The sequence below is a fragment of the Dendrobates tinctorius genome, unplaced genomic scaffold (assembly GCF_039654945.1).
Source record: "Dendrobates tinctorius isolate UK_male_01 unplaced genomic scaffold, ASM3965494v1 ptg000073l, whole genome shotgun sequence".
Taxonomy (NCBI): domain Eukaryota; kingdom Metazoa; phylum Chordata; class Amphibia; order Anura; family Dendrobatidae; genus Dendrobates; species Dendrobates tinctorius.
Genome location: NW_027361741.1, coordinates 29,131,647 through 29,156,687, shown reverse-complemented (window position 1 = coordinate 29,156,687; position 25,041 = coordinate 29,131,647). Strand labels below are relative to the sequence as shown.

General features: G+C 43.7%; 1 protein-coding gene across 3 annotated transcripts in view; it reads left to right on the top strand.

Annotated features, from left to right (window-relative positions):
- The window catches only part of PRODH (proline dehydrogenase 1), a 211,723-nt gene that overhangs the window by 91,999 nt on the left and 94,683 nt on the right, over nucleotides 1–25,041 (top strand). For all 3 annotated transcript variants that reach the window (XM_073582710.1, XM_073582711.1, XM_073582712.1), the window contains exons 5-7: nucleotides 564–628; nucleotides 14,607–14,723; nucleotides 21,230–21,309. In XM_073582710.1, the coding sequence (XP_073438811.1) occupies nucleotides 564–628; nucleotides 14,607–14,723; nucleotides 21,230–21,309 (262 nt within the window). The remainder of the gene's footprint in view (nucleotides 1–563; nucleotides 629–14,606; nucleotides 14,724–21,229; nucleotides 21,310–25,041) is intronic.

The following is a 25,041-nucleotide window of genomic DNA, read 5'->3' as shown; positions in this document are numbered from 1 at the left end:
AATGCTTTTGAGAAACATTCATATAATAACATCTACTGACATTAAAAAAAAAAAAGAATCTTTTTAAAGACCCATCTGTCCTTAGGTTTTTGCTATGTAAACTGAGAGCACCATGGCTGAAGGGAAGAGATCCCAATTCCAGTGATTTATCACTGGGCTGCTTGCTAAAGTTTTGATAAAATCACGGTTTTCTCTGCTTCAGATCTACAAGTTCTCTGGATGCTGAGCTCTGCATAACCTCACATATAGCACTGATTGGCAGCTTTCTGTGTGCCCTGTGCATAGGCAGAAAGATGTTAATCAGTGGTGAGGGTGGAGTTACACAGAGCTTAAGAATATGGCACGAGGCAGCTAGTCCTCTAGTGATCTGCTCATAAAATGTTGATTTTTATTGATACTACAACAAGCACCCAGTAAATAACGCATTGCAGGTTCTCTTCCCTTACATCATCCAGATTTTAGGTTAAATGGCAAAAACCTGTTGACAGATTTCCTATAAGAATTGGCACCTACTCTGCAAAAATCTGAATTTGTGTTTTTTTTTTTTCTTCTTCTTCTTTCAGGGGGAAGTTCCGAGGATGGATTTTCTGCAATAAAGCTGACTGCGTTAGGAAGGCCACAATTTCTGGTAAATCTAATTCTCTCGCTCACAATATACTTCTGTTTTGTAAGAGTTGAAAACCACCTGTGGCAAAACTTTCTAGAATTGTCAATGTTCAGCATTATCTGTCCTTTGGGGGGAGATCCATTAATCACACTAATAATATAGCGGCAGCATATTCAGTAGCACTTTACAATTCAGAGAAAATTTCCACCAAGAAAATCAGACTTGCAGAGAAAGAAACTAAAAGGCAACCTATCTCATTCCAGATCTTTATTAACCTGCAGATATGGGGTTAATGTGCAGATTAATAGTGTTCTTACTGAAATTGCCTGACCTCTGCACTGAAAGCTCAGCTCCTGGGAGAAAATGAAGCCTTCGGCTTTCAGTCACAGAGGCGCGACCAGTAGCCTCTCCGTATATAGTGAGCATCGGCTGTAACCACACACAGGCACTGACTGACAGCTGGCTCAGCAGTGAATCAGTACAAAGCTGGCGGTCAGTCAGTGGCATAGGCGCGGTTACAGCTGTCACTCACTATGTACTGAGCAGTGACTGAAAGCCGGAGGCTAAAAGGAGGAATAAAGTTCCCTTCCGCTCAATAGCCAGACTTCAGTGCAGCGGCCTGTTAGCTCTGAAATGTTATTAACCTGCTGATTAACTCCATGCCTGCAGGTCAATAACATTTTGGGATTTGATCGTTTTCCTTTTAACCATTTCAACTAAAGAGTTGGCCCTCCTCACAAATGCTTACAATCTGCCAGACACTTTGTAAATCTCTCAAGAACAAAACTCAGGTTACTCAGTCTTTTTCCTTATGCCGTATGTTCTAAACATGTATTTTTGCCAAGGGGGTTTGTTTTATGTGGCGGACTCAAGTGACAGTGGTCCAACAAACAGCCATTTTGTTAGCAAATTTTTTATTTTCATCCGGTTTCATTAATAATTGAGCTATTTGGCTTTTCCAGTATCTATGTACAACAAATAAAATGTAAGAAAAAAAAAAGAAATTGAACAGCTTATTTAGTCCTACTGCATCTTCATTTTACCGTCACACAGACACTGCTGCACCCTTGGATAAAATAATTGATGATGATTAAATCCTAAGTTTTGCTCTGGTCAGTTAATTACATAAATAAGGATTATTTTCTAAAGGAGATTTAGTGCAATGTTTTGTTTCGCTCTGAGCTGTAGACCATACAAAAGAAAAGGAGAGTAAAAAAGCTAGTAACATTGTGCTTTATTGACCATTCTATTGAACTTGTAATTTAAGTGACTTGCATTGGTGGCTAATGTCTTTGCTACGTAAGTCAATGCTACTTTACACCTCACTAATCTAAGAGACACAAAGGAAAACCACAACAGTTAATTGCAAGGTTGGTTACCGCTTCCTCACTGCTCAGCACCATTTTAACCATGATGTGTCTTTATGCATCTATGATTCTCTTTGCAGGAATGGTTTGTAAGCAATAGAAAAATGTTCACAAGACACATAATTAATTCCAGGTTGGGGACAGCCAATTTATATAGTCCCCACTAAAGGAATACATAGAATAAATAGTGGCGTACTCCCATAATGATTAGAAAATCGAGAAAAACAGACAAAGATGGAGTAAGCAAAACCACCGAACAAAGGAATATGTAAAAAAAAAATACCTTTTATTGGTTACATTAAAAATTCATCCCCAAATATATAACAAAGAGGTCTAATAAGGAGAAAATGGCTAGTGGGGAACCAGATCAAAGTCCAATGAAAAACAAAAAGATAATGCACCCTATAGATCAGTGCCCCCAGTGAGGACATGGAGATGAGCAAGACAATAGTTGGAATAAGAATAGACGAGATGTCCATGATCTAAAATGCCAGGTACTTTTCAATGTCATCTAGTGCTTACCCATGATGGGGGAGGATTTAGATCAACGTGGCACTTTACATCGTGGACATCTCTTATTTTCTTGCTCATTTCTAGATGTCATTGGGAACTGATCTATAGGGTGCATGCTATTATTCGCTGTTTGTTTTTCATTGGACTTTAATGTGGTTTCCCATTGTTCATAACCTCCTTGTTAGACCTATCTGTTAAAACTTTGCTGATGAATTTTTAATACAATCCATAAGAGGTATTTTTTTCCATGGTACATGACGGCACCACGAGAGAGGGGATCCGCCCTACGAGGACAGGAAACCTTCAAGATAAAAGGGGCGGCTCCTCTCTCCGCATCAGTTGGTTTCCTGTCCTCGACGGGGAACCCTCAAGATGAAAGCCTCTTTGAAGATTCCGAAGAGGATGATGCCTGGACCTGGGTCGGGTGATTAATGGCAGGCATGGGTTTGCTACACCCGACGCCGGGTACCGGTAGTCGCCTCGGGGGCCATATATGCCTATGTCCCCCCTGAGCGAAGGCATGGCCACAGCCGGTAGGGCAGATGCCCAGGCGAAGCGGGGTACCTTGGCGGTGGACCCTCCAAGATGACAGCACACAAAGAAGGTCCAGGGAGGCCACTTGCAGTGTTCCCTCCCTGTCAACATACAGTGGCCATGCAGCCCAGGAGACACATCGGTGCCCGGGCAGGGGAAGGCTCCTCGGAGGCCACAGACAGTGTACCCTCCCTGTTGAAGACCAGACACCGAACCCCGCAGCGGCCTGCAGTCAGGCCAGGAAGGGGTCCATCGCGCAGGTAAGGGGTGTCTGGGGGCCCCGAAGCAAGCAGGGCCCAGGCGCTCACCCGGCCCGGGTTCGTATGGCCGCACCGGGAGGGGCGCACGTTGGGAGCACGCATGACGGCCGATGAACCGGAAGTGGTTGCGTGCGACCCGGAAGTAGAGCGGCGCGCACAACACCGCGGGGCCTGGGAGAGGAGAAGGTGTGCACGGTCCCGGGGGGGCACACAGAGGCATGAGGCACGCACGCGCGCGCGTCCACACAGCAAGCGGGGCAGGTGCGAGACCAGGTGGTCTTAAAAAAAAAAAAAAAAAAAAAAGGTGCTATTTAAGATCGCCAGAAAAGGCGAGCAGGCGTCACAGCACCAGTTTTGAGTTGGAGGTGACTGCTTGCAGCCATAAGTAGCATAATGGAGAGCCCTTCGCCAGAGCATGTGCAATCGCGCCAGGAAGCAAAGGAGAGGCGGTCGTGCTCAGAGGAGAAAGCAAAGACACGCCGCCGCAGCAGTAGTGTGAGCCACTCGGGCAGCGCACGGGCGGATCGTCACCGCAGGAAAGAGGGGTCCATAGTCTCGTTGGGAGACAGTGAAAGGACCAGCCAAACTCCAGATCCGGTACCCGTTCTGTGAAGCGTCCGAGTGGTGAGTGAACTTCGAGAAAGTCCAGTAATCTAATGTCTGTTCTCTTTTCTCCTCTCTTCCCTCTCCTCCTCCTCTTACATACATTGGCGGGGTGGAGTATAGGAGGTCCCTAAGAAATGTAGAGGAAAGTCAAAAAATAAAGAATGTGCTTTATGTAAAAGTCCCGTAGAAGCAGCCTGGAACAAAAAGTTATGCCAGGAGTGCATTAACAAGACCATAGCGGAGGAGACACCCTCATTTTCGGATAGTCTGAGAGCCATAATTCAGACAGAAGTTTCCAAGTCAGTAAGAGCATTACAATCTGTAGATACAGAGAGGAAAACTAGGAGATCAAGCCCCTCAGGGGTCTCTCAACAAGACTCTACAGGGTCAGAGAACGACTCAAATAAGTCGCAGTATCCAGGAAGTAGCTCGGACGGGGAAGATACGTTTCCAGTAGAAACTACGGATGAACTCATTAAAGCAGTTAGATCTACCATGGGGCTAGTAGAAGAGCGGACAAAAAAGACAGCCCAAGATCTCATGTTCAGTGGACTGCAAAAGAAAAAACGTAAGACCTTCCCTGTTAATGAGCAACTGAAAGCACTCATAAAATGCGAATGGGAAAAACCAGAAAGGAAGTCCCAGATAACGAATTCCCTGAAGAGGAGATACCCCTTTGAGGAAGAGGCATCCTCATCCTGGGATAGGGCCCCCAAAATTGATGTAGCGATATCAAAGGTCGCCAGAAAATCTTCCCTACCCTTTGAGGACCTGGGGTTTCTAAAAGAGCCGCTGGACCGGAAGGCGGACAATTGCCTTAAGGCAGCCTGGGAAACCTCGGCTGGGGCACTAAGACCCGCCATCGCAGCCATTTGTGTGGCTAGGTCCCTAAAGATATGGACAGACAACTTGGAGGATCAATTAGAACAAGGGGTTCCCAGAGAGACGATTCTGGAATCATTGCCGGCTATTAGAGCGGCGGCGGATTTTCTCGCAGAGGCGTCAGCAGATTCGGCCAGGCTAGCGTCAAAGTCAGCAGCTTTAACCAATGTAGGACGGCGTGCGGTATGGCTCAAATGCTGGCCGGGGGACACTGAGGAAAAAATGAAACTTTGCTCTCTACCATGTGAAGGAAATTTCTTATTCGGTCCGGCATTGGATGAAGTGTTGGAAAAAGCGAGTGATACAAAAAAGAATTTTCCGAAACAACCATTTCAAGCCTTTCGGCGCTCCTTTCAGAGACGCCGAAAATTCAGAAGGCAACAATTTAAAGATCGTGACAGAAACAATTCTGACAGGCGATACAGAGCAGGGAGAGGCTTCTATTTCAGTAAGCCCCCTAGAGAAGCCAAAAAACCCGCCCAGTGACGGTCCTTCTCAGGTGGGGGGAAGGCTCTCTCACTTCCTCCCAGCCTGGGAAAGGATCTCATCCAGCACCTGGATCCGACAGATAGTAGGGTCAGGTCTGGAGTTAAAATTCCACCACTGGCCACCACAAAAATTCATTCAAACTCCGGTGCAATCATCTCAAGAAAGACAAAAGAGTTTGGAAGAGGAGGTATTATCGCTTGTACAAAAACTCGTACTGGAAGAAGTTCCAGAAAAAGAAAAGAAGGAAGGCTTTTACTCCCCCCTATTTCTGATATGGAAACCAGACGATTCCTGGAGGACGATTGTAAATCTGAAAGGCCTCAACAAGTATCTAGTAGTCCCATCATTCAAGATGGAGACGATAAGATCTACAGTGAAACTCCTCTTCCCTCGGTGTTACATGTCGGTCCTGGATCTCAAGGATGCTTACTATCATGTCCCGATCCGGCAGCAAGACCGCAAATATCTCAGGGTGGCAGTCCAGATAAAATCTCAGTGGCATCACTTTCAGTACAAGGCTCTGCCCTTTGGGGTAGCAACAGCCCCCCGGGTCTTCACGAAATTAATTGCGGAGGTCACGGCACATCTCAGAGAAAAAGATGCTCTAGTAATACCATATCTGGACGACTTCTTGATAGTGGGGAAAGATTTCGCTCACTGTCAGGAACAAGTCAAGATAGTGATAGAGTCTCTTCAGACTCTGGGTTGGCAACTGAACTTCAAAAAATCCAGGTTGGAGCCAACAATGGTCCAGAATTTTTTGGGCCTAACAATAGACTCGGTAATACAGGAATGTCGCCTCCCAGAGGAGAAAGAAGAGAAAATCAAAAATTTAATCAGAACAACATTAGGAAAGCCAACAATGACTCTGAGGAAAGCCATGTCAGTGTTGGGGTCCCTACCCTCCTGCATACCAGCGGTAAAATGGGCTCAATTTCACACAAGGGAACTTCAGTGGTGTGTGTTACAAAGCGATCTGACGCTTCAAGGGCAGTTAGAACAGAAGCTCACCATCCCGGATCCTGTACTCCAGTCACTAAAATGGTGGTTACAGATAGAGTCCTCTCCGAGGGGAGTACCCTGGACATATGCAGCCTCCAGAGTAGTCACGACAGATGCCAGTCCCTGGGGATGGGGAGCCCATCTAGACATCCTATGGCTCCAAGATCCTTGGGCTCAGGAGGAAATAGATCTATCCTCAAACGAGTGGGAGCTACTAGCCATCGAAAGAGCGCTGGAAGGATTACTGACACACCTGAGAGGACATCATGTGAAAGTCCTATCGGACAATCGTACAGCAGTTGCATACGTAAACCATCAGGGGGGCACCCGTTCTCGGTCGTTAATGGAAATAGCAAGAAGAATCCTGACTCTGGCGGAACATCAGTTTCTCTCATTATCGGCCCTGCATATCAGAGGCGCGGACAACCTGAAGGCGGACTTTCTGAGCAGGAACCACTTAAAGCAAGGCGAATGGTGCCTAAAAGAGTCCATTTTTCAACAAATTGTGCAGAGGTGGGGAAAACCCATAATAGATCTCTTCGCCTCAAAAACCAACAGAAAAGTTCAAAAATTCTGCTCCCTAAGGCCAGCAGACATGCCACTGGCGGTAGACGCCTTCAGAATAAAATGGACATCAGGTCTCCTGTACGCCTTCCCTCCGATATGCCTCATTCCATTAGTCCTGAAGAAGATCAGGGAGGACCAAGCCAGAGTAATTATGATAGCTCCCTTTTGGCCAAAAAGGACGTGGTTCTATTGGCTAAGAGTGATGTCAGTGACAGACCCATGGGTGCTCCCAGAGGACCACGACCTCCTAACACAGGGTCCCTTCAATCACCCTCCAAATTCCAGGCTGCATTTGACAGCCTGGAATTTGAAAGGTCACTGTTAGAGAAGAAAGGTTTTTCAGCAAGGTTGATTGCCACCCTAATCAGTAGCAGAAAGCCAGTGACTACAAAAATATATGGGAGAATATGGAGAAAATTTTTGTCCACCTCAGGCCCTATACAGGAGGGGGAAGTACCTGTGAGGGCAGTGCTAGAGTTTTTACAAAGGGGTTTAGACTTGGGCTTAGCGGTCAGCACCCTGAAAGTACACGTTTCAGCCCTGGCAGCATTATTCAACTATGACCTGGCAAGCGATAGATGGGTCGCCAGATTTATCCGGGCCTGTACTAGAGCTGACTCTGTCCCATCTCCTAAACCTCCTCCCTCGGATCTAAATTTAGTCCTATCATCCCTAACGGAAAGTCCATTTGAACCAATAAACGCAACATCAGATAAAGTGTTAACTTTAAAAACAGCCTTGTTAGTGGCACTCACATCGGCACGTAGGGTTGGGGACTTACACGCACTATCAGCAGACCCACCATACACTCAGGTTATGGACGATAGAGTCGTGTTAAGATTAGATCCTGCATACCTCCCTAAGGTAGTGTCGAAATTCCACAGAGCTCAGGAAATAATCTTGCCATCCTTTTGTCCTAACCCTGGTAACAAGAAGGAAGAGAGATTACATTGCTTAGACATTAGGAGATGTATCCTACAGTATTTAGAGGTGACAAAACCATGGAGGAAACAGAGGGCCTTATTTGTCTCATATCAGGGGGCAAGGAAAGGCCTTAAAGCCTCTAAGCAAACTATAGCTAGATGGGTGAGAGAGGCCATCATACTAGCATATAGTAGTGCAGGCAGGGCTGTTCCAGAGGGCCTAAAAGCCCACTCCACGAGGGCCATGGCAACGTCCTGGGCGGAGAGAGCGGACGCCTCCATCGACCAAATCTGTAAGGCGGCCACTTGGTCCTCTCCATCTACCTTTTTTAGACATTACAGATTAGACCTATCTGCTGCCTCTGATCTCACATTTGGGAGAAGAGTGTTACAGGCAGTGATCCCCCCCAAAGAGAATACAAATCTCTGTAACTCTCTCGTGGTGCCGTCATGTACCATGGAAAAACACTGGTATTACATACCTGGTAATGTGTTTTTTCATGAGACATGACGGCACCCTTATATTCCCGCCCTATTTGATCACGTCATTAGTTGGGTGTTTTGTTAGTATTATACACTCCCTTGGTGTTGGAAATTTAGCAGTGTAAAATAGGTATTATTTATGTGTGCACTAACCTGCGGAGTTCCTCTCGTGCTCTGTAAAACAACTGATGCGGAGAGAGGAGCCGCCCCTTTTATCTTGAAGGTTTCCTGTCCTCGTAGGGCGGATCCCCTCTCTCGTGGTGCCGTCATGTCTCATGAAAAAACACATTACCAGGTATGTAATACCCGTGTTTTTTTTACCTATGCCTTTGTTCAGTGGTTTTAGTTACTCCAACTTTTTTTTTTTTTTGTACTTCTTGGGTTTCTAATGGTTTGTCAGCGTAGGTACAAAGGCAGACGATCAAGAAGCTTTATAGTCTTATCTATGCATGTATGATACGATAATGTCATGGTACACTCCTGTACATAGGGCCTCGAGGGGCGACAGTGAAAATGTCAATATTTTCTGCCACAGTTTGTATTATTGCTAAATGGGTAAATGTATTTTTGTGGAATGCATTCGGGTGAAGCAAGACCAAAAGCTGTAGGAGATATGTTACCAAGACAATAGTTTCTTTCTTTTTTTTTTTTATTTTATTTGCACAAAAGTGAATAATTCTCTAAAAGGTATAAATGCCATAGAAGGGATAATTCCATTAGTAAACATTATCAAATATCTAAAGGATAGGTGATGATTTGCAGAGCGGCCAATGTCTAGGACCCCTACCAATCCCATGGACAATGCTCTAAAATGTCCTTTGGAATGCGGTGGTGACTGCGCTTGCAGGTCGCGGCTCCATTCATTATCTGTAGGACAGTGTGAGAAACAGTATTCGGCTTTTTCTGATAATCCCATAAAGAATGAATTTCAGAGCCCGGTTTTCAGGATCTGTGGGGATCTAATGGTCTTTTGAAAGGAAATGGTCATCCGGTTTTTGCTAACATAACTTGACAACAGCATGAAGTCGGGACCGAGACCCTGATTCCAGGAATTTATCACTTGTTTTACTGAGGGCAGCAGTGGTGATAGTTTTCTTTCTGCTGTAGTTCTAGCAGCGCTCATATGTTTAGTCTTGTGTAACCCCCACCCACATCATCAGTGATTGGCAGCTTTTAGGGCACAATGTATAGTGACAGCTGTTAATCAGTGGTGTGGGCATGGTTAGACTATGTGGCAGTAGGGCAGCTAGTCCTGTAGTGATCTCATGCTAGCAAAATACTGATTATCTTGAAAGGGCAAAACACAGCCAAGTAAGTGAAGTAACACCGCCAATTAACACCCCATTTCAAAACCCCACCCACCGCATGTGAGTATGGTTTAATTCAGAATTTGGGTACATCCCCTGAGGGGTTATTCATATGCCACAATTTTGATTAAAAAAAAAATTCTGCAGCTCAACATCCCTCCATTCGTCTCATATAGGTTACTTTTTGTGTTAATCTAACTGGGTCTTCCAGGAAACCATTTGGCCACTGAAATTTCTACATTTGAATTCACCTTGTGAGGTGCGATGGTGCTGAATTTGTTGTCACTGGGTGAGGAATGAGATGACATGAGGGTAAAAAATTTTTTTAACATGCCTAGCAACTTACACCATATGCACCAAATTCTTGCGCCTTACAGCACTTTTGTGATGGTTTTCCATAGGATGCCTTAAAGGGAACCCCACAGCTGATGCATGCTGCCCGAACCAAAGGTGGCATGTATTGGGCATTGGCTAAATCCTTTCAGCCAGATATGTCTGACTCTGAAACGCCGTGACTTTTGCAGTGAAAGCATTCTTTAAAAGCTGCCAAGGACCGAGCCGCACAGGTGAGTAGTCCGATAGGTGGGGCCTTGGCGGTTTCTCCCCCTTCAGTGACCGGTCTCGCCCTATGTGTGAGTATACGGAGAGACTTGTCGCTCCAGGGGAGCGAGCAGGCAGAATTAAGAGTCAAACTTATATGGCTGAATTTATACAGTCAGCTCCTAATTCATGTTACATGTGGATTGTACAGCATGTATCAGCTGTCAGGTTCCCATTAAGTTTGTCCATAGGCTAAAACTATACATTTGGCAGCTGTGTTTCTATCCTTGGTTTGATGCCTCTAGTGACCAAATCATACTTTTATCTCTTCTGCAAGCCATAAAAAAACGCAGTAGCTCTTGTATAAGTGGTGTATGTGACGGGGGAGTGCTTGAGTAGTGGCTTAGTCTTTAGTGGTTTCTCTTTTTTATTTCATTTTCTACACTTTTATGAAGGAATGTGCTTGAACGTTACAAGCTAACCCAACTGAACAAATACAGAAAAAGTTCTGCGATCCTCTTGCTCAGAGGACTTTGACAGCGTTTGTGTTCATCTCATTGATGCGTTGAGGTGTCTTTCCCACAGATTTTACCTTCTAGGCGGCCTCTTTTAGGCTGTCATCACATGGCGTTGAATTTCTTGGTCAAGTTACATCTGTAAATTGTGGATGTTGCCTTTCTCCATGTGTTCACCCACATAGTGCTAAAACTGCCTGCTGTTAACAGGCAGTAGTCTGGTCTGTAAATCGGACCAGACAAGCACATTCTGAAATAATTTATTATTTTTATTTAGAGTCTCATCTGAAGTCCGTGAGAAAACTGACTCATTTGCACTATCACATAGAATAACATTACACCGTGTGCAGAATTATTAGGCAAGTTGTATTTGAGAGGATTCTTTTTATTATTGAATAACAACTATGTTCTCAATCAACCCAAAAGACTCATAGATATCAAAGCTTAATATTTTTGGAAGTTGGAGTAGGGTTTTTTTTAGATTTGGCTATCTTAGGAGGATATCTGTTTGTGCAGGTAACTATTACTGTGCAGATTTATTAGGCAACTTAATGAAAACCAAATATATACCCATCTCACTTGTTTATTTTCACCAGGTAAACCAATATAACAACGCAAAATGTAGAAATAAACATTTCTGACATTCAAAAACAAAAAAAAAAATCAGTGACCAATATAGCCTCCTTTCTTTATGATGACACTCAAAAGCCTTCCATCCATAGATTCTGTCAGTTGCTTGATCTGTTTACGATCAACATTGCGTGCCGCAGCCACCACAACCTTCCAGACACTGTTCCGAGTGGTGTACTGTTTTCCCTACCCTGTAGATCTCACATTTTATGAGGGACCACAGGTTCTCTATGGGGTTCAGATCAGGTGAACAAGGGCGCCATGTCATTATTTTTTCTTCTTTTAGACCTTTACTGGCCAGCCACGCTGTGGAGTATTTGGATGCATGTGATGGAGCATTGTCCTGCATGAAAATCATGTTTTTCTTGAACGATACCGACTTCTTCCTGTACCACTGCTTGAAGAAGGTGTCTTCCAGAAACTGCCAGTAGGTCTGGGAGTTGAGCTTCACTCCATCCTCAACCCGAAAAGGTCCCACAAGTTCAACCTTGATGATACCAGCCCATACCAGTACCCCACCTCCACCTTGCTGGCATCTGAGTCGGAGTGGAGCTCTCTGCCCTTTACTGACCCAGCCTCGGGCCCATCCATTTGGCCCATCAAGAGTCGCTCTCATTTCATCAGTCCATAAAACCTTAGAAAAATCAGTCTTAAGATATTTCTTGGCCCAGTCTTGACGTTTTATCTTACGTTTCTTGTTGAAAGGTGGTCGTTTTTCAGCCTCCCTTACCTTGGCCATGTCCCTGAGTGTGGCACACCTTGAGCTTTTTGAGACTCCAGAAACGTTGCAGCTCTGAAATATGGCAAAACTGGTGGCAAATGGCATCTTGGCAGCTTCATGCTTTATTTTCCTCAATTCATGGGCAGTTATTTTGCGCCTTTTTTTTATCAACATGCTTCTTGCGACCCTGTTGGATATTTGCCATGAAACGCTTGATTGTTCGGTGATCACGCTTCAAAAGTTTGGCAATTTCAAGACTGCTGCATCCCTCTGCAAGACATCTCACAATTTTTGACTTTTCAGAGTTCGTCAAATCTCTCTTCTGACCCATTTTGCCAAAGGAAAGGAAGTTGCCTAATAATTAAGCACACCTTATATAGGGTTTTGATGTCATTAGGCCACACCCCTCCTCATTACAGAGATGCAAATCACCTGATTTAAATAATTGTTGGTTTTCAAGCCTATACAGCTTGGAGTAGGACAACAGGTATTAAAAGGATGATGTGATCAAAATACTCATTTGCCTAATAATTCTGCACCCAGTGTAGTTAATGCACTGTATACTGTCCATTGCACATTGACCGGAAATACCCCATGTACACTTAGCCTTAGGGCTGATACTCATTTGTGAGAAAAACTGACGAGTGCAATCCGATAAAAATCAGATAGCACTCAGACCAATGTTATTTAATGGGTTAGGCCACATGCACACATTCAGTATTTGTAAGTTTCAGCTTACAAATACTGGGGTAAAAAACTCATCAAATACTCAATGTGTGCACATGGTCTTACATCTCATATGCGATTATTTTTTTTTTTTTTTTCTCAGCTGAAATCGTACTGAGAAAAAAATATCACAGCATGCTGCGTATCGTAGACGAGACTCGCCAATGCAAGTCAATGGATGCGAGAAAAAAATTGCACATCATTCGGACCATGCGAGTGCTGTCTGATTTTTACGCATCAGTGTCCTTTTAAAAGCTGGCAATTCATGTGCCACATACAATAAAATCATACTGACCGGTTAGAATAGATATATACACTATATACACACAGAATATATGAACTCGCATAGGTGAAATGAGTTCATTGACTGTGAACTCCCAATGTGTGTATGTGTGTTTGTTTTGACGAATATTTCCTTTGAAAAAGCGCAGTTGGATAGCAATCGCACTACATTCGGAAGTAAAAAGGATGCTAGGTGTGATAAATCAGGTTATACTAGCATGACACTCGTCTGTTTTTTCGGTCCTGATATCGAAACTTTTTTTCACACATATGGGTATGAGCCCTTACTCAGATTCTATTCTAGAGCCTTGACACCTCTTTCACCATCCCTCTTTTCTGAGATGCCTCCAGTCCAACACTCAGACCACTTTTTAGGTCCTTTCTACACTTGAACAGTTATGTAACCTTCCATTGGAGCCTTGACACTCAAGAGTTCCCCCAATGCCAAGACATCACACTGCCTATTTAGTTCAGTATAGTCCATGGCTGTACTACATGGCAACATCCCAGAGAAACCAGGCCACACTATACTGGTCTACAAGGGTTCTTCTTGCCCTTCAAAAAGAATAGACTACAGCCTTCATCAAGTTTGAGTCCACCACTTTAAACTACCATTGGTTCCTTCACCAGGCTGAGTGTTTTCCCACCACCCTGGATGCCTCAAACTGATTATATACTCCAGTCATTACCGGTCAAGTGGCAGTGTACACAGACAACTTGCAGGTTCACCTCCAAAACTGCCCAACTCTGTCAATCCAAGACCACTTCTGGTTAGTCTTCTAGCTCATCGTCGGCTCAATGTTGATCTCCTCTCCAATTAGACAGTCTGCACCCTGTTTTCCCACTTTATATAGTATTAAGTATCTGTCATTTGTATTGGTAACTCTTTCGTGAGATTGGACCAGAGAGACTAGCCTTTGCACCCAATCACTCATCGCTGGCTCACAGGTTGTCCTTTTTTTAGACCACTTTCAGTAGGTCCTAACACTTGTTTACTAGGAAAAGCCCACAAGACCAGTCCAGTCGTCAGCCATCACAATGTTGAACTTGTCATTCGCATGCTTAAACTTTTTCTTGCTCCCAATACATCATTTTCAAGAACTGACTGTTCACTTGCTGCCCGTTGACAGATACCATTGTGACGAGATAATCAGTGTTGTGCTCTTCCCTCGTTATGACCAAGCAGTGTATATTATAGTGGCTGTCATGCCTGAGAATTAGTTCCCTGAAGAATAATCCTTTCTACTTTTGACACTTACTTTTTAATGAGAAAACAACTGTGTAGAACAAACTTTGCCAACTGTTTGTTTCCATAGACAAGCTGCAGCGTTCAGTCCTGGTGTGAATTAACGAACCAGACGTAGCCTGTAGCGATCAAAGTATTTTACCATTTCCATTTAGATATAATTTGTCCTAAATTATCTCTTTAATTTGGTCTCATCTTTATTGCTTTCCTGTAATGTTGCTATTGTTCTTCATTCTTGTTATATCTCCCCCTATATCATGGTAAAACATATTAAAGCTATTAATATGCGCTGTTCAGCTTTTTCATGAAGCCATATGAAAAGCGGATAGGAGGTAAGGAAAATGAATGAGCGTGTAGATCTGCCTATGTTGTGTTGTGTTTCTTAGCCATCCTTTCTGCCTTTCAGTTACAGTTTTCTGAAGTGCTCATAAAATGGCGGAGGTTTTTCCATCAGCTAGCGGCGGATCAGGGCAAAGCTGGGCTTGCGGCTGTCGAAATCGAACTGGAGGTGGAGAAGTTACAAGTAAGATCTTAACCTTTTTATTCACATACTGTATATAGGGGCGGCACGGTGGCTCAGTGGTTAGCACTGCAGCGCTGGGGTCCTGGGTTCAAATCCCACCAAGGACAACATCTGCAAGGAGTTAGTATGTTCTCCCCGTGTTTGTGTGGGTTTCCTCCCTCTTTCCAAAGGCATACTGATAGGAAATATAGTTTGTGAGCCCCATCGGTGTAATGTAAAATGTCTGTAAAGTATGATGTTTTCTGTAACCTGCTAGAATCCTTCTTTCTATGAGAAAGTAGCCTGTCAGCTCGTGCAGCCCCCTCCTTTTGCCCCCCCTAGCAGCTGTGCGTGTACAGCTCTCTGCCTGCATCTGAAACCTGATACCGGGCATTTCCTCTCAAAGCCTTGGCCCCCCCCCCCCCGCACAGCTAAAGGGAAAGCATTTCTTTTGATCTCAGACAGGCCCAATGAAAAGTATGAGAGATATTAAACTAAGCTAGCATGGGCCCTGGTCGCGAGAGAAAAATGAAACGGACATTTCTGTGATCTGAGTGGACCCGGCTTCGCTACGGTGGCTCCTGCGAGGTTCTCGGACCTTCAGAAACTGAGATATGGATTGCTGCCAAATGGAGTGTCTTAATTATGGCATGCTTGGTGTTATTGGATTCTATTCGATAAATCACAAACAATGATGCCCTATGTGGGTTGGTACGGGCTTTTCTCATTTAGATATAGTTATTCTAAGTTTAGTAGCCAAATCATAACTTAGAGAAAGGGGGGTTGGACCTCACCAGACCGCCCATTTCGTGAGGTCACAGACCCTAGGCTATAAGGTATTCCCTACCAAATTCCAATCAGTTGAAGCTGGAGTTCTGATGCTGAACAGACCTACCCCATGTCTTGGGATGTTTGGTTGCGGCCCATCCCCCGAGCCACATGGTCTGCCTAATACCACCTAAGCACATGTGTTACTTTCTGCCTTTTAATCTTTTTGTTTTATACTGCATTGTACATACTTAATGTCTCAACTTTATAGCAACTTTTATCTATGTAATTACTGCTTACATTTTGGGAATAAATGATTAAAAAAATCTATTAGCTCTGTCTCCATGCTCTAAGAAACAAACTATGCGCCTTTTTTAGTAATCGCTACTAATTTGGGGGTTTGCCATGGACTCTCTTAATTAACTCTTTGATTAAGTAAAGCGTGGCAGCGTGGTGTGTGCAGTTGGTTTGGCTGGTTGGCAGTCCGGAAAGGTCTTATATTGCTGGATGAGGGGCTGCGGCCACAGCATTGATAATTCCCTCACTGCAGTAGTCTAATTGCCCGTGCACAACAAGCAGCCCGTCCGGCGACTAATTATCCTAGGTGCAGTTCCCTGACTGACCTGAGGGTAAGGGGGGCGCCATAGAGCTGCGAGTTCCAAAGTGGAACTGAGAAAGTGGGATATACATAAATCCCTGCAGTTCTTGGAAGGTTGTTAGCAGTGGTGGGGCATCCAAAATACCCCCCTGCGGTAAATTGTTAGAACAAGATTAGCTTGCTGTGTTTTGGTCACATGGTGCCAGTGGTGGGATAACTAAGATAAGCCCCCACTGTGCCTGTGATCGCAGTGTGCCGGCAGTGCGTCGCGTCCCTCCGTCCGCTGACAAACCTGTGTCAGTGGTGGGATCGTGGCGTATTGGTGGCACCGGCCGCGCTGTTCGTCACAATCGGGGACAGTGCCAATAATGTCTGTAAAGCGCTGTGGAATTAATGGTTCTATATAAATGAGTAACAACATCTGCAAGGAGTTTGTATGTTTTCCCCGTGTTTGCGTGGGTTTCCTCCCACATTCCAAAAACATACTGATAGGGAATTTAGATTGTGAGCTGCTTCGGGGACCAGGGCTGTGGAGTCGGAGTCGGTGCTCATTTTGGTGGAGTCGGAGTCGGAGTTGGAGTCGGTATAAAATGGACCGACTCCGACTCCTAAAATATATAATAAATTGGGTACAGTAATTCAATGCAGGATGTGCTGAATATTTTTTCATAGGAGTTTGGGAAAGTTATGAAATGTCCTATAAATGGCTGTTATATTCCTGATCTAAGGCTACATTCACACACAGCGTTTTTCCTGTGTTTTTTGAGGATACGTTTTTCAGCTGCAAAAGTTGATCATCTTTTTAAAAAACTGCATCACCTGAAAGGTTTTTGAGCTCATAGATAATGTTTTCAATAGCAAATCTATCCATTTATCCATATCTGTCTATCCATATCGTATCTGTACCAAAAAGAATGAAAACCGGGTAGTACACCAATATATATTCTGTTCTATCTAAATATCTTGATTATTGGATCATAAAAATGATTAAATGACTGATGTTCACATTGTACTACAATAAATTTTTCACTTAAATATAAGCAATATGTGTGGGAGTCGGAGTCGTGGAGTCGGAGTCTGAGTTGGAGTCGGAGTCGGAGTAAGGGAAATTGAGGAGTCGGAGTCGGAGTCGCAGGTTTGGCTTACCGACTCCACAGCCCTGTCGGGGACAGTGCCAATAATGTCTGTAAAGCGCTGGGGAATTAATGGCGCTATATAAATCAGTAAAATATTTATAATTATTCTTCAGTATTGGATGCTGCTACGACAAGATGATTTTTTTTCTTTTAATGTACTGTATATTAGTGATTTGGTTCTCGGTGCCATCTAACAGCTATTCTTGCTTGAGTGTTTTAGAGCTGAGATGAGAAATGTCACGGCTGTCAATGATTAACCCTTTAAACAAAAGACAGTTCTTTTGTCTGTTTGCTTCCGAAGTAATTAGAGGGGAAAGCTCTCAAATCAGGCAGGAGGTTCACATGGATACCTAGAAGCCAGCAGAAAAGCAATGTAAATACATATTTAATAGGATGGTAATGAGAAAGTTACTTTTCACACTGATTGGATCTTTCTAGAAGTCAATTACTCTGATTTACTTGATTTCACTTTTAAAAATTTCAGATATTCTAGGAGGTGACTTTTGGGTTACCTTAGTTTCTGTAAAAGTTTTAACTGTTAAAGTACATTGCGCCCGCCGAGGTCTGCCGGCCGGTATCTGACAACAGTAGGAAATTTTTCATATTGATTCCTTTAGATCACTGTGATAAAAAGTAGTAAATCAAATCCCACTTAGTTAGATATAAATGATAAAAATAAAAAAATTTAAATTTTTTTCCATTGTTTGCAGTTAAAGGTGGGGTTGTGTTGGCGTTAAAAAAAAAATAAAAATATATATATATATATATATATATATATATATATATATATATATATATATATATATAATATATTTTTTTTTAAAGGGGAAAAAAAAGACCGCTAGTGTTGAGCGCAAGTGCTCGCTACTCGAGATTTTATTGTGTGCTCGGGTATGCACAGAGTATCACGGATCCCGCATGGTTTTTTTGAGTGTCTAACAGCCGGGAAAAACATGCTGGGAAGGGACTTGAACATGTCACTTGAGCACCCGCGCTATTTGGTACATACGATGCAAATGGGAGTAGCAAGCCTTTGCGCTCAACACCAATAACGACATACAATATGACGACCAAATCCTGTGTCATACCTGTGGGTTCAAAATGCTCACTGTACCCCTGGATAATATCCTTGAGGGGTGTGGTTTTAAAATGGGGTCACTTGTGGGGGGTTTCCATTGTTTAGGCACATCAGGGGCTCTCCAAACACGATATGGTGTCCGCTAATTATTCCATTAAACTTTGCGTTCGAAAAGTCAAAAGTGTGCTCCTTCCCTCCTGAGTTCTGCTGTGCGCCCAAACAGTAGTTTTCTCCTACATATGTGGTATCAGCAGATCAGGAGAAATTGCACAACATATTTTGTAGTCCGTTTTCTCTTGTTAGGCTAATTTCACACTAGCGTTTTTCAGCGCTGCACTTCGTGCGCAATAGAATCGCATACAAAAAACGCAACATGCGTTTTGTATGCGTTTGATTTTTTAGGCGCATGCGTTTTAACCAGTTTCTAGCCATGTTAACTCTTAAAACGCATGCGATTTTAAACGCAGGCATGTGCATGTCCATGCGCACACCTGCGTTCCCATAGACTGTAATGTGATTTTTTGCGCATTCCGTGCGCAAACGTGCGCATGCGTTTTTTTGAGACAGGTCGGACAGACCAAAAATGCAACAGATTGCATCCGGCGCGCCTAGGCGCACACTACAAAAATGCATGTGCATGAAAATGCATATGAACGCGTGCATACGCTAGACCATGCGCCCCCATGTTAAAGATAGGGACGCATGCACATGGACACGCACTAAGCGCAGCGCTAAAAAACGCTAGTGTGAAACCAGCCTTATCCTTGTAAAAATAAAAAAGTTTGAGTCTAAAGTAATTTTTTGTGTGAAAAAGTTAAATGTTCATTTTTTCCTTCCACATTGCTTCAGTTCTCCTGAAGCACCTGAAGGATTCATAAACTTCTTGAATGTGTTCAACACCTTGAGAGAGGTGCAGTTTTTAGAATTGTGTGACTTTCGGATATTTTGTGTCATATAGGCCCCTCAAAGTCCCTTCACGTGATGTGGTCCCTATAAAAAAAAAAAAAAAATGGTTTTGTAAATTTTGTTGGGAAATTGAGAAATTGCTGGTCAACTTTTAATCCTTCTAACTTCTTAAAAAGAAAATTCAAAATGTAACTGATATAAAGTAGACATGGGAAATATTATTTATGAACTATTTTGTGCGACATACTGTATATTGAATTCTCTGATTTAAAGGCACAAAAATTAAAAGATTGAAAGTTGCAAAATTTTTCAAAGCTTTTGCCAAATTTTCCGTTTTTCCATAAATGAACGCAAGTCACATCGAATAAATTTTACCACTATCATGGAGTACAATATGTCACGAGAAAACAATCTCAGAATCAGTGGGATAAGTTGAAGCGTTCCAGAGTTATTACCATGTAAAGGACACTGGTCAGAATTGTAAAATTTGGCTTGATCATATTAAGGCTTTTGTGTATTATGTTTTGTAAAAAAAAAAAAAAAAATCATCCCAATCTTTATTAAAAACAAAATTGGTAATCCTGTAATTTTCATACTGTCCCCTGGAGCTATATTAGACTTATTTCCTACTGTTTCATAAACTGTTTACAGCAGGTTCCTGACCATCAGAAGTAAGATCACACTGACTGCCAACTGGTGGCACAGGATCCACCATTCACAATAGGCGATGTCGCTGCCTTCAGTGATGTTTGCACACTCTCATTAAATTCTTTAATGCATTAGAGTCCAAGTCTGTACAGCAGCTAATGTACATGTAACTTATCGGGAAAAGAAGTAGGAGCTTACCGTAGTCTGAAAGAGCCATAGTGGCCAGTTTGAAAATGAATTATAACAATAATAACAATAGTTGTAATAAAGAATATATGTAAAAGAAATATATAATATTTATACCTTTAACACAAAGCCTACCTTAAGCAGTTGGTCGTTTTCTGATAACACATTCCCCTTAAAAAAAATACTATTTCCTTCCAGGTGATATCTTTAATGTAACTGTACTCACTCCTGGACATTACCAGGACAGTTTTGTCTCTTTTGAATTAAGCTGCAAAGGTTCTGCATAGCTGAGAGATGGGCGGGGGGTGAGGCATCCAGCTGAGAGATGGGCGGGGGGTGAGTCATCAGGCTGAGATGGGCAGGAGGTGAGGCATCCAGCTGAGAGATGGGTGGGGGGTGAGGCATCCAGCTCAGAGATGGGCGGGGGGTGAGGTACCCAGGTAAGATATGGGCGGGGGGTGAGGCTTCCAGCTGAGAGATGGGCGGGGGGTGAGGCATCAGGCTGAGATGGGCAGGAGGTGAGGCATCCAGCTGAGATGGGTGAGGCATCCAGCTGAGATGGGAGGGGGGCTAGGTACCCAGCTAAGATATAGGTGGGGGTGAGGCATCCAGCTGAGATGGGCGGGGGGCGAGGTACCCAGCTAAGATATGGGTGGGGGGTGAGGCACCCAGCTGAGAGATGGGCGGGGGGCGAGGTACCCATCTGAGAGTTGGGCTGGGGGGGTGTCAAGAAGAAGGGATGAACAGTGAAAAAGTCAACCAGTGTATGTATGGCGACTGGGTCAATGGAGCCAGTTCTTCGTTGCTTCTGAAATGTTCAGTCTTTGATTACACGAAGAGCAATTGATCTCCTATGCATACTAACAGAAATAGGGAATGCATGAACAGAGATTTTATTTTGGAGGAGATGTCTGGTAAATTGCATTTTGTAAGTGTTGCAACCAGTTTTGAGTATTTGAAAGTTCATTTTATTTTGCAAATGTTCTGAAAATAACTGTCCTTTTAGTAGTATATTGTCTTTAGCGCTGTCTAACTTCCAACTGTTGCAGAGCATAGAGGATGTCAGAAATGAGCAAATGCCATACTTCTTTCATCAGTCTCTCCTATATTTTATTACCTGCACTTTGCTGTGTTTCTATCCTTTGTTCATTGGAGCTAATGTAGTTAGCTGTACATCCGAATAAATGTAATATGCTTTATTTTCCAGGAGAGTCTTGCTAAACTTGGAATTGCAACAAAAGATGAAATTCATAACTGGTTCACGGGTGAGAATCTCGGACTATCTGGGTATGCTTCACTGATTAAATTCTATTTTTTATATCCTCCAAATGTACAATGTGCCGTTTATCCTTGTTTCATTTTATCCCTTAATTGTAAAATGGGAAATGTACGCCATTAATTCATGCCATTAAGTATCATTGTTTTAGAACATGTTCACGCTCGGTGTATTATTTCGCCGGCTCTCCCTGGATATCGCTTCTAATTATTTCATGCCTTTAGCAAATTATCTTCAAGCTACAATATGCCAGTGTTTATACTTGTGCATTCTAGACTAACAAAGGAGGCACGGCTCAAACATTGCGGACCTCTGCAGACCTTAATGTGACACTTCATACCATCACATAGCCTGTCTGTATTGATTTCCTCCCACTAGCAAAGTGAATGAGTCACTGATCATACAAAAATGGTCTCCACTGTTAGTGTAACCTTGAGCTAGTTTTAGTGCACACTTAAAGGCTATTGGACACCTTTGACATGAGAAAAAAAAAAAACATTTTTAAGTATGGGCTTGCTATTTAATTAAAGGTAATGACTTAAGTTTTTAAGTCTGCAATTTTTATTTCTTCATTCATTTTCTGACCCCCTTAATATGTGGTTTTCAGCCTGTTCCAAGCTTCAGATATTTCTCTTGTAGGAATGCCTCTTCCAGTAATTGTCATTGTGACTTCCCTATCCTGCTTATGGCACTGTATACAGATGGAGACAACACTGCCATCAAACAAGTAAAATAAATCATTGAGCCAAAAGCAAAGGGACTTCTAAATCGGTCTTTTACTTTAGATATGGTTTGTAGGGAGGTGTTAATGGCAAATTTGATGACAGGTTCCTTGAATTAAACTGCTGACAGCATGTTATGTGCCTTCTAATTAAGAATGTAACAATTCATTTCATGCTCCCCTGCAGCCTGGCTTAGTTCTAAGGTGGAATTCAGACTCCGAGTGTGGACCTCGATGCACGGACTGGCCAAGAGTCTCTTGACCTGAACTTGACTACATCATATATTCTTATGAGCCTGTTGAGTTTGTGTCCAAGGATCTGTAGTAGGAGGCAGTGGTCAACTGTGTCGAATGCAGAGGACAGGTCTAGAAAGGAAGTATAGAGTATTGTCTGTTAGCTTTGGCTGTAAGTAGGTCGTTAGTAAATTTGGTCAGGGCAGTCTCAGTGGAATGATGGGGACGGAAACCAGATTGTAGATTGTCAAAAAGCAAGTTAGATGAGAGGTGGGAGGAAAGTTCATCGTGGACGTACTGCTCCAGGAGTTTGGAAGAGAATGAGAGCAGCAATATTGGGCGATAGCTGGACCATAGCGGTTGGGTCGGGGGTTAGCTTTTCAAGGATAGGTGTGATTGTGGCATGTTTGAAAGCAGAAGGGAAGGTACCAGAAGTTAAAAGGTTGAAGAGGTGGGTTAGGGATGTGAAAAGTGTGGTGGAGAGGTTGGGGAGGAGGTGGGATGGGAATGGAGTCTAGTGTACCAGTGGTGAGCTCTGATTTGGAGAGGAGACAATTAAGCTTCCCCTTTAGTAATGTTGGAGAGGGAGGTTTGGGCATTGGTCTGGTATACAAAGGGGTTGTGGTGGTTGAACAATAAAGACTTGCCTTGTTTGGTCAATCTTGCGAATTTGTTTTCTTCAAATGTCGCTCTGCAATCTTGGACACTTGCCAGAGCCTTTTAGTGATGTTATTGTGCAGGGTTATCTATTGATACGTTGCACTCTGCCGTGAACGTGAGGGCGACCGTGTCAATAGCTGATGCGAGTGTGGCATTGTAGAAAGCAGTGGCACTGTCTGTATAGTGGAGTGAGGATATGGATGCCAGTGGTAGAATTGAGTCAGAGAGCGTGTGAGTGTCTAGGTGTGCGAGGTTTCTGCGGGGGTGCACATGTTGCTGGACAGGGGTGACAAGTGAGGAGAACAGGGATGAGAAAGTAGATGGTGGTCGGGGAGAGGAAGAGGGGAGGTGGCGAAGTTAGATAGAGAGCAGAGACGGGTGAAGACCAGGTCTAATGTATGTCCATCTGTGTGGGTGGCTGCGGAGGGCCACTGAGTAAGTCCAAAAGATGAAGTAAGGTACAGTAGTTTGAAGGCTGTTGACTGAAGGATATCAGTGGTGCTTTTGAAGTCACCCATGATGATAGTGGGAATGTCCGTGGAAAGAAAATGTAGAAGCCTGGTAGAGAATTGGTCAATAAAGGTCAGGCCCAGAGGTCGGTATATGATGGCCACTTGGAGGTTGGAGGGAGAGTAGATGCGGACCGAGTGGACTTCAAAAGAGGGGAGGATAAGGGAGGGTAGAGGTGGGATTGTGTTGAGGGTGCAGTTAGTTTAAAGGAGAAGACCCACTCCTCCACCATGTCTGTTGCCGGGGCAAGGAGTGTGGGTGAAGTGGAGGCAGTCATAACACAGCGCAGCAGGGGAGGTGGTGTTGGAGGTGTCCACCATGTTTCTGTGAACCCGATGAAGGCAAGATTGCAAGAGAGAAAGAGGTCATGAATCACATGAAGCTTATTGCAGATGGAGCAGGCATTCCAGAGAGCTCCAGAGAGGGGGAGCAGGGGGATGAGCGTCAAGGACACGGGTTTTACGTTGGAAAGATTGCAGTAGTTCATATTAGATAGGGAACAGTAGGAGGGGGTAGTAATGAGAGGTTATGAGCTGTGGAGGTCCAGGATTGGGAGATATTTTGCCAGCAGTGAGGAGAAGCAGAGAGAGGGAGAGCAGGTGGAAGGAGAGTGGCCGCCTTGTTTTATTAGGAGAGATCTGAGGTTGAGGAGCAGGTCAGCAGAGGAGGTCAGGTGGGGAGGAAAGGGGAGATGATTATTTGGTTAGAGGGTGCTGGGGTTTGGAGATAGCAAAGGGCATATGTGAACATGGTGAAGGAGTAATATGGGTTAATAGAAAAGCTAAGTCCAAATAATAAGAAGTGCTTACTCAGCAGGCATACCCAAAAGAGACAGATACGTAATGTGGGATCCTGACTCTTGCCGTGACTAACTGCTGTTGAAATAACTGCAGCTTCTAGATACTTAGCTGCAGTGATACTTTGCTGCAGGGGGATACGTGCCAGACCCCACACGCGTGCACCCTTTAGAATTCTACTAAATTTATAGGACTGAGTAGAGAAGGTGAGAGGGATTGTGGGAGCAGGTTTTGCATAAATTAGCAGTTGGCCAGCACACCAAGGAAGGCTAGATGATCAAAGGCATTGGGCCTGGCTACATCTATATGCTGTAACACCTTGCACCACATAACATCTCTAGTGACCCCAACCATGGGTATACAGCAGTGAGTATTGAGTACAATGCGCAAATGAATTTAGCAAAGATTCAGCATGCACTGTTATACACCATTAAAAGAAATGTTGCAGGATGATAAACAGCAGATGACAGCAAGCATAGGTTGTATCATTAAAAGAAATGTTGCAGGATGATAAACAGCAGATAATAGCAAGCATAAGTTGTACCTGTGTGAAGAGAGGAGATGGATTTTAATTCCCGGCCGTTGAAATAACTGCAGCTTCTGGAAACTTAACTGCAGTGATTTTTTGCTGCGTGCCAGACCCCATGTAAAAATGATCTTTTTTACCCTTCGCCACGACAGCATCCACTGGAGGTATCGCATCCGCCCCATTTGGAACAGGAAACCCTACAGAAAGATAAAAGGGGGCGGTCCGCCTTTCCTCCTCAGTTTTGTTTCCTGTTCCCAGGGAACCTTAGGATATCCTTCAGGAAGACATACCC